This window comes from Saccopteryx bilineata, chromosome 4, assembly GCF_036850765.1.
Source record: "Saccopteryx bilineata isolate mSacBil1 chromosome 4, mSacBil1_pri_phased_curated, whole genome shotgun sequence".
Lineage (NCBI taxonomy): Eukaryota > Metazoa > Chordata > Mammalia > Chiroptera > Emballonuridae > Saccopteryx > Saccopteryx bilineata.
In genome coordinates this window covers 55,623,059-55,636,676 of record NC_089493.1, presented here as the reverse complement: position 1 = coordinate 55,636,676, position 13,618 = coordinate 55,623,059, and the positions used below count along the sequence as shown (strand labels likewise).

The following is a 13,618-nucleotide window of genomic DNA, read 5'->3' as shown; positions in this document are numbered from 1 at the left end:
TAAAGCCTCGACCTGAAACGCTGAGGTCGCTGGTTCGAAACCCTGGGCTTGCCTGGTCAAGGCACATATGGGAGTTGATGCTTCCTGCTGCTCCTCCCCTTCTCTCTCTCTCTCTCTCTCTCGCTCTCTCTCTAAAATGAATAAATAAATAAATAATTTAAAAAAAAAAAGAAATGGCGGAGTCAGAGGATGGGGGGGGCCATCCTATTTATTGGTGTCTCACCAAGACAGGCAAACCACAAAAGAAGACAAGGGAAAAGCAGAAAACCAGCTCTTCCCATGAAGGGCAAGGGATCAGGGAAGCCCCTGCAATTGTGATAGCAGGAACTGTGTGTCCAAGCTCCTGGTCTGTCCCACTTTATAGTGTAGAAAACCAAAATCCCTTAATCCAATATACAAACAAGGAAGTCTCTGATACAAAGTCACTTATCCAAGGCATAATTGGATTCCTCATGAGAGTGCACCACCCAGATCATACAATCAGTCAAGGGTGTGGGGAAAAGCTTAGTCCCAAAACCAAACCTTAGGCTACAATGACCTGGCCTGCTTATAGCCTGTCCCCCACACCCAATATAAGTCACAAGCGAGCAAACATATATATCATATTTACAAACTTATTTGACCAACACTAGGTAAGGGGGTTGAGGAATGGTCGGATGACCAGACGAAGGGGGCTGAGAGATTGGTAAACAAGTTAGTTATTTCTCATTCTAGTCCCTGGTCAGAGGAATCAGAATGAAAGGGGTTGGGAACTTAGTTGAAGAAAAGAACCAGAGTTAAACATTTCCTTCACAATGAACAACTAAAGTGCCACAACTATGAGTTGATGCCTCTCTTTCCCTTCCTGTCTGTCTTTATCTATCTCTTTTCTACTGAGAAGTAAATCAGGATTATCTTGCAAAATTATCCCAGGATAAACTACCCCATTTATCTTATCTATCTGATTTAGACTTTAGGCTCACAGATAACCAGTGAGTAGTTTAGGTTCCAGGGAAATTTTATTCAGAGTTTAATAATTTCCCTGCCATCTGTTCCATTTCACTTACTCCACAGCAGTTGAGAGGATAATCCTAACGTCCTTGCAATCAAATTTAGGGCACTGAGATTTCACTTCTTCTGTGAGCCCACCCCCACTTCAACAAATAGAATTGATGATCTCTTTTTTTTTTTTTTTTTTTTGTATTTTTCTGAAGTTGGAAACGGGGAGGCAGTCAGACAGACTCCCACATGCGCCCGACCGGGATCCACCCGGCATGACCACCAGGGGGCGATGCTCTGCCCATCTGGGGCGCTGCTCTGTTGCATCCAGAGCCATTCTAGCGCCTGAGGCAGAGGCCATAGAGCCATCCTCAGCGCCCAGGCCAACTTTGCTCCAATGGAGCCTTGGCTGCAGGAGGGGAAGAGAGAGACAGAGAGGAAGGAGAGGGGGAGGGGTGGAGAAGCAGATAGGTGCTTCTTCTGTGTTCCCTGGCTGGGAATCGAACCTGGGACTCCTGCATGCCAGGCTGACACTCTACCATTGAGCCAACTGGCCAGGGTCTTGATGATATTTTATTGTGCTGGCACAGCAAATTATAGCATTGTAAGTGTTGAGTTGTTAATTTAAATGCCTGTCTCCCTCAAGTGCCTAGTGGGCCAGGAGCTTCTTTATTTCTGTATCTCCTATGCATAGCAGGGTGCCAGGCACACAATAGATGCTGTGTGTGTGTGTGTGTGTGTGTGTGTGTGTATAATTTCTTGAATGAATTAACTAAGTGTTGTCCAAAGACTAAATGGCGAGACTTTACTGCAATCTGTTCAGAGACCTGAATCAAAAATATTTATTGAACCTCTGTAAGGGCATTGTGCTTGGCATGGTAGGTGGACTGTGGAGGTTTCAGACTCCTTACTCAAACGACATCTCATTAAGAAACCTGTTAGATAAAGCTATGCAAGCACAAAGGGCCTTGACAACCTGAGCAGTTTCTGGTTCCTCCTTTTCTGACCCTTTTACCCACTCCGTTAAGATCCCAGCGTCGCGATCCAGGGCTCAGATTTGTGAGGCAAGAGCTGGGAGCCAGCGGGTGCCCACCCCCACCGCCGAAGCCCCGCCCCCAGCACTTAGGCCCCGCCCCGGCGCGTTCCCTGGGGTTGGTCGCGGCCATCCCACTCCTCGCTCCGCTGGAACGATTTGCTCGCGGAGCTTTCTCTTTATAAAGTTGTTGTTGCGGCTTCCGCCGCGGGTGGAGGAAGATGGCGTCGGGTGGTGGTGGCTGTAGTGCATCGCAAAGACTGCCTCCGCCTTTCCCCGGCCTGGAGCCGGAGTCTGAGGGGGCGGCCGGGGGTTCAGAACCTGAGGCTGGGGACAGCGACACTGAGGGGGAGGATATTTTCACCGGCGCCCCAGCGGCCGTGAGTTCGCACCCTTTGGGGCGGCCAGGGGGCGGGTGGGCACCCCAAAATGGAAGAGAGGCTAAGCGATGGTTAGGGTGGCTGGACAAACTGGGCCCGGCGAGAACTTGCATTGGTGAGCGTAGTGGTGGCTTGGAGGCGCTAGATGAACGGCGACACGTAGGGCCTGGCTTCCCGGCCCCTGGGCAGATGGTGGGGAGTAAGGGGTGTGTTGGCTTCTCTGCCCAGGTCCCTGACTGCGAAGACCGCCGAGGCCGGCATTCCGCCCCGCCTTGTAGTGACCCCACGGTCTCACGGAGCTGTTTTCCTGGTCGTTTCCTGCAGGGCTGATTTAATAGTTCAAGATATGCGCGTGGGGTGCAGACTTTCTCTCTCTTCACTGCTCCGAAGATGAATAATGTTATCTGGAGTGGCCCAGGATAGCGACCCGCCCACAAGGCATTTCGTTAGCTCAACACTTAACCTGTAATTACCAAAGGACCTTTCTGGATGTTAGTTTATTTTATAAAAGTTAGGGGGACTCCTCTGATCTCCAGGAAAATCCTGTCAGAGACCAGTTGAAAAAGGCCCTGCCAGATAAATCTCTATATAGACCACAGGCTTTGTCCCTTTTAAAGGGATGTGTTAAAGTGCCTAAGTATCTTTGTGGGAGCAAATCTGTGAATGTGAAGAGGAAATGGTGTTTCCCATAGTAATATCTAGGTTTCTAATGTGAATGAGTTCTGTATTGGGAAAAACAAATCTTTGTATGTGGAATGTGGGAATCTGTTATTCTACAACTAGTGAAGATATTTTAGGGTGTTTTGTAAGAATACTGACTCATACCACTAGGTACAGTTCTTTCCAGGTTGAAAACTACTTCAGCATTAGGTCTGTGTATTCATCGTTCTGTGTTGGATAATGCTTCTCATAGTAGCTACTCAGTATATGAGTAACTAAATAATAAAACAGCTTTAAATTCTTATGCAGTATGTGTGTGAAACGGGCTTGTCTCATTTGTCAGTAGGGGAGGTTCAGAGGAGTCTTCCCAAGTTGTGTCTCTGTGTCATGCAAATTGTTTTGAGTTAAAGGCAACTGTAGCTTGGGCTCAAGAGAAACTTCTGCCCCTACCTAGAAGAGCCTGAATTAGGAGGCTTGCCCATAATAACATACATATTATCAGAGAGAACTTCTTTTGACCTATGTATAGGACAGGACAAACTTCTGTTTACTAAGCATCAGCTCTTGACATCCTGCAATAACGCTTTGAAGCCTCCAAGGCACTTTACCTCATCCCTAGCTGAGGATGACTTATATACTCATGTTCCTTTTCTCTGAACCTTATCTGCATATGGGGTCTCGGATTCTCATGGATGCAGGGTTCCCATACATATCATTTCTCTTGCTAATATGTCTCATGTATATTTGACCAGCCAAAAGAACCTTGAGGCCCTGGCCAGATTGCTTGGTGGTTAGAGCATTGTCCCAAAGCGCAGAGGTTGCTGGTTCCATCCCCAGTCAGGGCACATAAACGAACAGATCAATGTTCCTGGCTCCTCTCACTCTCTTTCTTTCCCCCTTCCTCTCTCTAAAATCAGTTAAAAAAATTAAAAGAAAAAAGAGAACCTTAAGGGTAGGGACAGTTTGTTCCTCCCCCCACATCAGAAAAGGGTTGTTTCTTGGAAATATTTTTTATGGCAATCATTAGAATTTTCCCTGCCTATTCACTGTTTAGTGAAGTCTCTGGTATTCTGAGCAATAACTTGCTGCTAATTCGGTCTTTCTGTATCCCACTTAAAAAAATCTTTAGTCTATTCCTTTAGTAATTCTCCCATTGCCATGGAGAACAGCTCCTGTTGGTAACTGCTGGATAGTATAGATATTCAGACTGAGTATCTCAAAATAGAAACTCTGGCACTGACAATGATTGGTCACATAGACAAATGATGATTTATTTCCAAAAAAAGGACCCTGGAGGGTGAGGAGTTCTTTTCTAGAGTTACCTTAAAAAGTTCCAGAGGCTGTGATTTGATTGCTCTAACCAGATTACTTTACAGGTGCATCAATACTTCTCTCTTGTAAGACTGTAAAAACACTGTCTAATTTCCAGCTAAGGGGGGGAGGGAGGGTTAGCGTGACCTTGCTGTAGCACATAAAACATAACTATTTTTTAGATTTTGATTCAGGAAAAATGAGTTGCCAAGGAAACTAAAATGCCACTTGTAAGCCATTTTTGGAGCTGCCTGCCCTGCTGCTCATCTTCAGAAAGCGAAGACCCCCATCTGTGAATTTCTTGTTAAAATAGCCATTAAATGCAAATTCTATTTCAATATGCGCTTTAGTTGTGAGCCAATATGAATAGATAAAGGAGTGCATTACTTCTGTATCTTAATTAACAACATTGAAGACATGGGCTTTTAAGTCTGATTTACATCCAGGCTCAGTTGCTAACTTAACCCTGGGCAAGGTACTTAATTACTCTGTACAGTTTTCCTCACTTGGAAATGTGAATAATAATAGTATTTACCTCCACTGTTTCTTAAGAAGATTGAATTAGAATATGTACCTGTAAAACACTTAAAACAGTTGAGCATTTGTAAAATGAAATTACTCCAAGAATCAAAACCCCCACAAAGTCTAATAATGAATTACAAAGTTAAATTTACTCCAGAATTGATAATATAGTTTGTCAAAATCAAACTAGTAAAATTGATTTGGTTAGCTAGGAGTCATCAAAGTAGACATCTTACTGATTTAAGTTTATCTTCATATGGTGTTTTCTTGCGAGTTGGAGGCCAAGAGAGGAGCATTAGAGAACTGGGAACCTGAGGCATGTAAAATTTAAAACTCGTGTGTTATGTGTGTAATTTCCTGAACATTGATGTAAGTAACAGCTGCTGCTATTAATCATCCCATCTGCATTCTTTTACAGCCCAAGATGCTTTGTTAATGCAGTAATAAAAGTATAATTTGATTTACAATCAAAACGGCAGCTTGTGATAATAATGCATTTCAGACTCTACAAGGAGAGACTGGAGTTAAAATAATTATTAAAATAAATCTGAAGTCATTACTTTAAAACTGAAAACCAGCTTGTGAAAGGTCTGATTCTTAAGAATATTTAAGACCTTACCTTCTTTCTGCCTTTTATCTTGTGGTCCTATACATTATCTGAATTTTTTATGTGAATCCAGATATGTATCTTTTTAGTTAAAACTTTCTTAGTTCTGGGATGGGATTAAAATTTTCCTTAGTAAAACAGGAGGCTAAATTGGAGCCATTCTTTTGGCTTTCCTCATTCTTAAAATTATTATATTCAGCCCTGGCTGGTTGGCTCAGTGAATAGAGCATTGGCCCCAGGTACAGATGACTGGGATCGATCCCCGTCAGGGCACACATGAAAAATGACCATCTGCTTCTCTTCCCCCCCCCTCTCTCTCTTCTCTTTCTTTCCCCCTTGCAGCCAGTGGCTCGACTGGTTTGAGTGTTGACCCTGGGCACTGAGGATAGCTCAGTTGGTCCAAGCATTGGCCCAGGCTCTGAGAATAGCTCGGTTGATTGAGCATGGGACCGAGATGGGGGTTGCTGAGCGGATCCTGGTCTGGGTACATGTGGCAGTCTGTTGCTCTATCTCCCCTCCTCTCACTGAAAAAAAAAATTACTAGGTTAAAAAAAAACTATAAAGTGACATACATGTTTTTACACCTCATTTGACATTACTGGTTTTATTTGCGTACTTCTAAACCTAAAGGATAGAATGGAAGCAAGTTCTTTTGCCTTCCCAGGAGTTCTTATATACCCATCTCTTTTTAGCAATATACCAGCACCACAATTAGATTTGCCCTCTAAATAAAGGGGAGAATTGGCCATTCTCATGCTGAGAGAAGGGAAGAAAACAGAACATGATATCCTTTAGATTTTGGACAAATCTGGTAACTTCTTCTTTTGATGATATGTAGAATAATTGGACTTTTTCCCTGCCACTTTTATTCTTGAATTGAAACCCTAGTAATTGGAGAAATGGCCAGAAAAGAGAAATAAGATAGAGAAGTAACCCTGGCTGGGTTGCTTAGTTGGTTAGAGCAACCAACTAAGAGCAACCCCTATACGCCAAGGTTATGCTAAGGTTTAGGATAGATCCCCCATCAGGGCACATACAAGAATAAACCAATGAATGCATAAATGGGTGGAACAGCAAATTGATGTTTCTCTCCTTTCCTCTCTCTCTAAAATCAATTTTAAAGCTTTTTTTTTTTTTTTGGTATTTTTCTGAAGCTGGAAACCAGGAGAGACAGTCAGACTGACTCCCGCATGCGCCCGACTGGGATCCACCCGGCACGCCCACCAGGGGGCGACACTCTGCCCCTCCGGGGCGTCGCTCTGTTGCGACCAGAGCCACTCTAGCGCCTGGGGCAGAGGCCAAGGAGCCATCCCCAGTGCCCGGGCCATCTTTGCTCCAATGGAGCCTCGGCTGCGGGAGGGGAAGAGGGAGACAGAGAGGAAGGAGAGGGGGAGGGGTGGAGAAGCAGATGGGCGCTTCTCCTGTGTGCCCTGGCCGGGAATCGAACCCGGGACTCCTGCACGCCAGGTCGACGCTCTACCACTGAGCCAACCGGCCAGGGCCATCTAAAATCAACTTTAAAAAGGTAATAGAAGGGGACATGAAAGGTCATATATTGAATCGTTTTTGATTAATCAAGAATTATTTACATATTCTCACTGGTGTTTAACATTTAGACAAGCAAGGAATCCACCCCTATATCTGTGATCAATACAAGTATCCTGAGAGGCAACAAATTGTGGTGAAAAACACAAAATTTACCTTCATAATAATTTTAATTATTTAGTTTAATTATTTAATTATTTATTGTTAAATATATTCACATTTGGCCTGACCTGTGGTGGCGCAGTGGATAAAGTGTCGACCTGGAAATGCTGAGGTCGCCGGTTCAAAACCCTGGGCTTGCTTGGTCAAGGCACATATGGGAGTTGATGCTTCCAGCTCCTCCCCCCTTCTCTCTCTCTCTCTCTCTCTCTCTGTCTCTCTCTCTCATCTCTAAAAAATGAATAAATAAAATTAAAAAAAAAAAAAGAATTGCAAAAAAAAAAAAAAAAAAAAAATATATATATTCACATTTTTGTGAAACACAATCTCCAGAACTTTTTCATCTTGCATTTCTGAAATTATACACATTAAACAACTTCCCCTTTCCCCTCTCCCTCCAGCCCCTGCTAACCACCATTTTACCTTCTGTTTCTATGAATTTGACCATACTTCAGATAACCTCATGCTAAAAACTGTTTAAATTCAAGTTTGGAGCATATGAGAAACAGAGTCCTGTTAAGGTATCTTTTCACTTGTTCTTAGCCAGAAGACTGAGAAGCTGTAAGGTATTTATGATGACTTGATTATGATTTCTTTGGTTGGGAAGGGAGAGGAAAAAGAACACATAGCCTGACCTGTGGTGGCGCAGTGGATAAAGCGTCGACCTGGAAATGCTGAGGTCGCCGGTTCAAAACCCTGGGCTTGCCTGGTCAAGGCACATATGGGAGTTGATGCTTCCAGCTCCTCCCCCCTTCTCTCTCTCTGTCTCTCTCTCCTCTCTGCCTCTCCTCTCTAAAATAAATAAATAAAATTTAAAAAAAAGAATAAAAAAAAAAAGAACACTTAATTTCTCTTCCTTAGTCCTCAAAGCTTCTCAGCACTCTTGAGTAATTGTTGGCAGAAATAAATCACGAGTAGTGGATAGTTACTAGAGCAAGTAGCGGTAACATAGCTCATCTCCAGGAAAAGCCTGTTGCTCAACTTTTTCTCTCATTCTTTTGCTTAGTCAGATGGACAGCTGGGGCTTTGTTCTGCTTTCAAAGCAGATTTGAACTGGGTTTGCCTTTTCAGTTTAGAAGTTGATATAGCCATTAGTGCTGTGGTCCTTCTGCAATTTTCTGGGCCCTTCAGAGTTATAGTAGCTTGAAACCCCAAAAGTTCAGTAGGAAAATTCCACCAGAGAATTCAGTAGAATGTCAGTAGCTAAATTTTGGTAGATCATGGTATGTATGCCCTTTCACTCTGAGGTCTCTAATGGGCATGCTCATGGTTTTTCCTAACTAGCTCTGTGGTCAGTTTTGAGGTCATTTTCTTCACCCTTCTTGCTCCCCCTTTATAATTTTTACTTGTTTCTTTACCTCAGAGATTATTTTTTTTGTGTCATGGACCCATTAGCAGTCCAGTGAAGCCTGACAACCTATTCTCAGAAAGGAAACCAATTACACTAAAATGCAGTTATCAAAGTATTAAAAAGATTTTATGTTAGTAATGTGTGCTTTTTAATACTTTAAATAATAAGATCTAAGGATAGCTCTAATAACCATAATTTTTAAGTAGAGATGAGCATAACTGATATTTTAAAGTTTATAACAACTGTAATATATAAAATATCTAATTTCTATTAAATTTTCAGGTCCTGCTGTTAGTATTATCATTTATTACCAATTTTTTATAAAGATTTTATTTATTGATTTTTAGAAAGAGGAGGGGGAGGATTGTCAAGTATTAACTCGTAGTTATTGCTTCTCTTATGTGCCTTCACCATTCAAGCCCAGGGTTTCGAACTGGTGACCCCAGCATTCCAAGTCAATGCTCTATCCACTGTACATCACAGGTCAAGCTTTTGCCTTTTTTTTGTAATGAAAGAAAATGCTGAATTTCAGTTAGAGGTTATTGAAAATGAAGTTGTAGTTTTATCACCATCTAAGTTTATAGAACCCTCCTGAATTCTTTGCTTCACAGACTCCAGGATAAGAACACCTACTTTAATAAATACAGTAAGAGGGGTAATGTTGTGAAATCATTTGGATTAATCAGAGATTTACCCAATCTGTTGAGTAAGATGTACCTGTGCCCAAATCCAGTGGACATTCAGTGTCCCAAGCACAGAAGCTTTTAATGCAGTGCATGTGTGCTGTTTTGACACCTGGTGTGGGAGAAGAGTTACTTTGTAATAGGCAAAGTAGTTGCCCTCTCCCCAAAATATTTATGTCCTAATTCTGGAATCTGTGAATTAAAGTTTATAAAGCAAAGGGGGATTAAGATTGAAGACAGAATTAAGGTTGTGAATCAGCTTTTTTTTTTTTTTTTGACAGATAGAGGGACAGACAGACAGGAAGGGAGAGAGATGAGAAGCATCATTTCTTCGTTGCAGCATCTTAGTTGTTCATTGATTGCTTTCTCATGTGTGCCTTGACTGGGGATCTTCAGCAGACTGAGTGACCCCTTGCTCAAGCCAGCGATCTTGGGCTCAAGCTGGTGACTCCAGGGTTTCAAACCTGGGTCCCCTGGGTCCCAGTCTGACATTCAATCCATTGCGCCACCACCTGGTCGGGCAATCAGCTGTCTTTAAGGTAGGGAAATTAATTTGGATTCTATGGATCCAGTGTAATCACAAGAATCCTTTAAAAATAGAAGTCAGAGAATGACTACAGAAGATGACTGACTTCTTTGTCAGTTATCTTTGGTCGGGGAGGGAAGGTAGAGAGAGATACACCTTTGTTGTTTGAAGAGAGCAAGCCATGAACCAAGGAATGTGGGCAGCTTCTTGAAATTAGAAGCAACAAGGAAATGGAGTCTCTCATAGAACCTCCAGAAAGAAACACAGTCCTGATGACACCTTGATTTTAGCCTTGTGAGACCTGTACTGACTTCCGCAGAACTGTTAGAAAATATTTGCACTTTTAAAGCTGTAAATGTGTGATAATTTGTTGCAGCAGCACTAGAAACCTAATACACTGTCCCACTGCACTTGCTTCTTCTTAGAAGTAAAGATGGCAAAAGGAGCAGTATTTCAAGCCAAGGTCTTCCAGGGTAATTTTTAAAAGACTTCCTGACTGCTCTGTTATCATCTGGATATAGCTTCTGGTGTTGCTTATTACTAACTGTTCTTGCCTTGTTGCATTAGTATGGTCACACAATACCATAGCTCCATCTTGCCTTACTAAATCTAATTTTCTGTCAGAAAGTAAGTACTCTAGTTCTCCAGAAGCAGTGTTACCTTAGCTTTTAATTTGGATTTGATGTATATATGCAGTTGAGTTTTAACATTATGGCCCTTTGGAGGTCCCTTGAACTTAAGGCAAGGAAGGGTTCTATAAGGAGCAAAGAGCAGCTGAGCAACAGGAAGAAGAGTCACAACTTGTTAACCTAAATGGAAATTACCCAGAATTGCAGGACTTGAGTACTGAATGGTTGTGTCAGCTTTGAGAGACAGCAAGTCCGGGTCTGTCCTTCCCTGAGCTAAGAAAACTGCATTAATAGCCTGGTTCTCAGGGTTTGAGGCTGGTGATAGGAATACCTGTTTGCTTTTAATACAACTGTTCTCTTGCTGGCAGATCTTTCTAGCACCTTTCTGAGAAGACTAGGCTGTCTGTGTGCTCTTATAAACAGAAGCACTTGAACTTTTAAATAGCTTATCAGTGGAACCACCTGCTAGAATTAACAGTCAAAGGGAGTCAGCAAGTGTTGGATATCGTAACCTAGGATCCTATCACTAAAGGAAATAATGCTTCCTTTATTAAAAAAAAAAGAAAAAAGAAAGAAAATGTAGGTAGGGCAGAGAGAAGTAGGCAGGCTTTGGTTTTGTTAAGTACATCACAAACGTACCATTTTCTTCACAATTTTATCTGTTCCTTGAAATTTAGCCCCTTTCAAATACACATATAGTTTTATGACTAATTGACTACTAAGAGGTTTTTAAAATATGGATTGCAAAGTAAGGCTGGTTTTTAATATTGGTTTCGTCACTCAGTGTAATCAGTATGCCTCCTCCTTTCCCCCCAAATGAGTCCTTCCTAAAATTTATTCAGATAAGTGCTGGTGGATAGCTCAGTCAGTTTGAACACCATCCTGAAATGCCAAGGTTGAGGGTTCAGGCGTGGTCAGGGCATCTACAGGAGAGCAACCAATGAATGCATCTCTCTCCCTTTCTCCTTCCTTCCCTTCCTCTCTCTGTCTCTAAAATCAATCAAAAAAGTTTTTAATAATTCAAAGTTAGCTTTTTAATATACATGATACCTTAATACTGATTATAAATTAGCGTTTTAATCTTAGGCATAGCATATGAAATGTATTATAATGCCTAAGTGGGTATTTGTTTTGATGTCAAATGTCAACATAAGAATCATCCAGCCTGACCTGTGGTGGCACGGTGGATAAAGCGTCGACCTGGGATGCTGAGGTCGCCTGTTCAAAACCCTGGGCTTGCTCTGTCAAGGCACATGCGGGAAGCAACTACGAGCTGATCCTTCCCACTCCTCCCCCCTGCCTTTCTCTATCTCTCTCTCCTCTCTCTAACATCAGTAATAAAAAAAACTTTAAAAAAAAGGAATCATCTGAACCTGTAGAGCAGGGGTCCCCCAACTACAGCCCGCGGGCCGCATGCAGCCCCAAGGCCATTTATCCGGACCCCTGCTGCACTTCCGGAAGGGGCACCTCTTTCATTGGTGGTTAGTGAGAGGAGCATAGGTCCCATTGAAATACTGGTCAGTTTGTTGATTTAAATTTGCTTGTTCTTTATTTTCTTTTTTTTTTTTTAATTTTTTATTTTTTTTACAGAGACAGAGAGTGAGAGAGAGAGAGATAGACAAGGACAGACAGACAGGAATGGAGAGAGATGAGAAGCATCAATCATTAGTTTTTCATTGCGCACTGCAACACCTTAGTTGTTCATTGATTGCTTTCTCATATGTGCCTTGACCGCAGGCCTTCAGCAGACCGAGTAACCCCTTGCTGGAGCCAGCGACATTGGGTTCAAGCTGGTGGGCTTTTGCTCAAACCAGATGAGCCCGCGCTCAAGCTGGCGACCTTGGGGTCTCGAACCTGGGTCCTCTGCATCCCAGTCCGACGCTCTATCCACTGCACCACCGCCTGGTCAGGCGCTTGTTCTTTATTTTAAATATTGTATTTGTTCCCGTTTTGTTTTTTTACTTTAAAATAAGATATGTGGCCCTGGCCGGTTGGCTCAGCGGTAGAGCGTCGGCCTGGCATGTGGGGGACCTGGATTCGATTCCCAGCCAGGGCACATAGGAGAAGCGCCCATTTGCTTCTCCACCCCCCCCTTCCTCTCTGTCTCTCTCTTCCCCTCCCGCAGCCAAGGCTCCATTGGAGCAAAGATGGCCCAGGCGCTGGGGATGGCTCCTTGGCCTCTGCCCCAGGCGCTAGAGTGGCTCTGGTCGTGGCAGAGCGACGCCCGGTAGGGGCAGAGCATCGCCCCCTGGTGGGCAGAGCATCGCCCCTGGTGGGCGTGTCGGGTGGATCCCGGTCGGGTGCATGCGGGAGTCTGTCTGACTGTCTCTCCCCGTTTCCAGCTTCAGAAGAATACAAAAAAAAAAAAAAGATATGCGCAGTGTGCATAGGGATTTGTTCATAGTTTTTTTTTATTTAATTTTATTTATTTATTTACAGGGACAGAGAGTCAGAGAGAGGGACAGATAGGGACAGACAGACAGGAACGGAGAGAGATGAGAAGCATCAATTATCAGTTTTTCGTTGCGGCACCTTAGTTGTTCATTGATTGCTTTCTCATATGTGCCTTAACTGTGGGCCTTCAGCAGACAGAGTAACCCCTTGCTGGAGCCAGCGACCTTGGGTCCAAGCTGGTGAGCTTTGCTCAAGCCAGATGAGCCCGCGCTCAAGCTGGTGACCTCGGGGTCTCGAACCTGGTCCTTCTGCATCCCAGTCCAACACTCTATCCACTGCGCCACCGCCTGGTCAGGCCATAGTTTTTTTTAATAGTCTAGCCCTCCAGTGCTCTGAGGGACAGTGAACTGGCCCCCTGTGTAAAAAGTTTGGGGACCCCTGCTGTAGAGAATTTTTTTAAAGAATTTATGTGAGCCAATCAGTTGCCCAGAACAAGATCTTAGATGCTCCAGATAATAAATTTTCCAGCTATTATACATTGGAAATTAAGGAGGAAGTAAAGGAAGATTACCTGAAGGTGGGAGAAAGCAAGACGGGGATTGGATTACAGGATAGTACACAAGATTATGTGCTCTCTTGAGGGTATTCACACTTATTTTAAAACTGTATAGCCCTGGCCGGTTGGCTCAGTGGTGGAGTGTTGGCCTGGCATGCAGGAGTCCCGGGTTCGATTCCCGGCCAGAGCACACAGGAGAAGTGCCTATCTGCTTCTCCACCCCTCCCCCTCTCCTTCCTCTCTGTCTCTCTCTTCCCCTCCCGCAGCCAAGGCTCCATTGGAGC

General features: G+C 43.4%; 1 protein-coding gene across 1 annotated transcript in view; it reads left to right on the top strand.

Annotated features, from left to right (window-relative positions):
- Nucleotides 1-2,192: 2,192 nt before the first annotated feature.
- SNX1 (sorting nexin 1) overlaps nucleotides 2,193-13,618 on the top strand; it is a 47,779-nt gene continuing 36,353 nt past the window's right edge. The window contains exon 1 of the mRNA XM_066273994.1: nucleotides 2,193-2,391. Within this exon, the coding sequence (XP_066130091.1) occupies nucleotides 2,233-2,391 (159 nt within the window). The 5' untranslated portion in view covers nucleotides 2,193-2,232. The remainder of the gene's footprint in view (nucleotides 2,392-13,618) is intronic.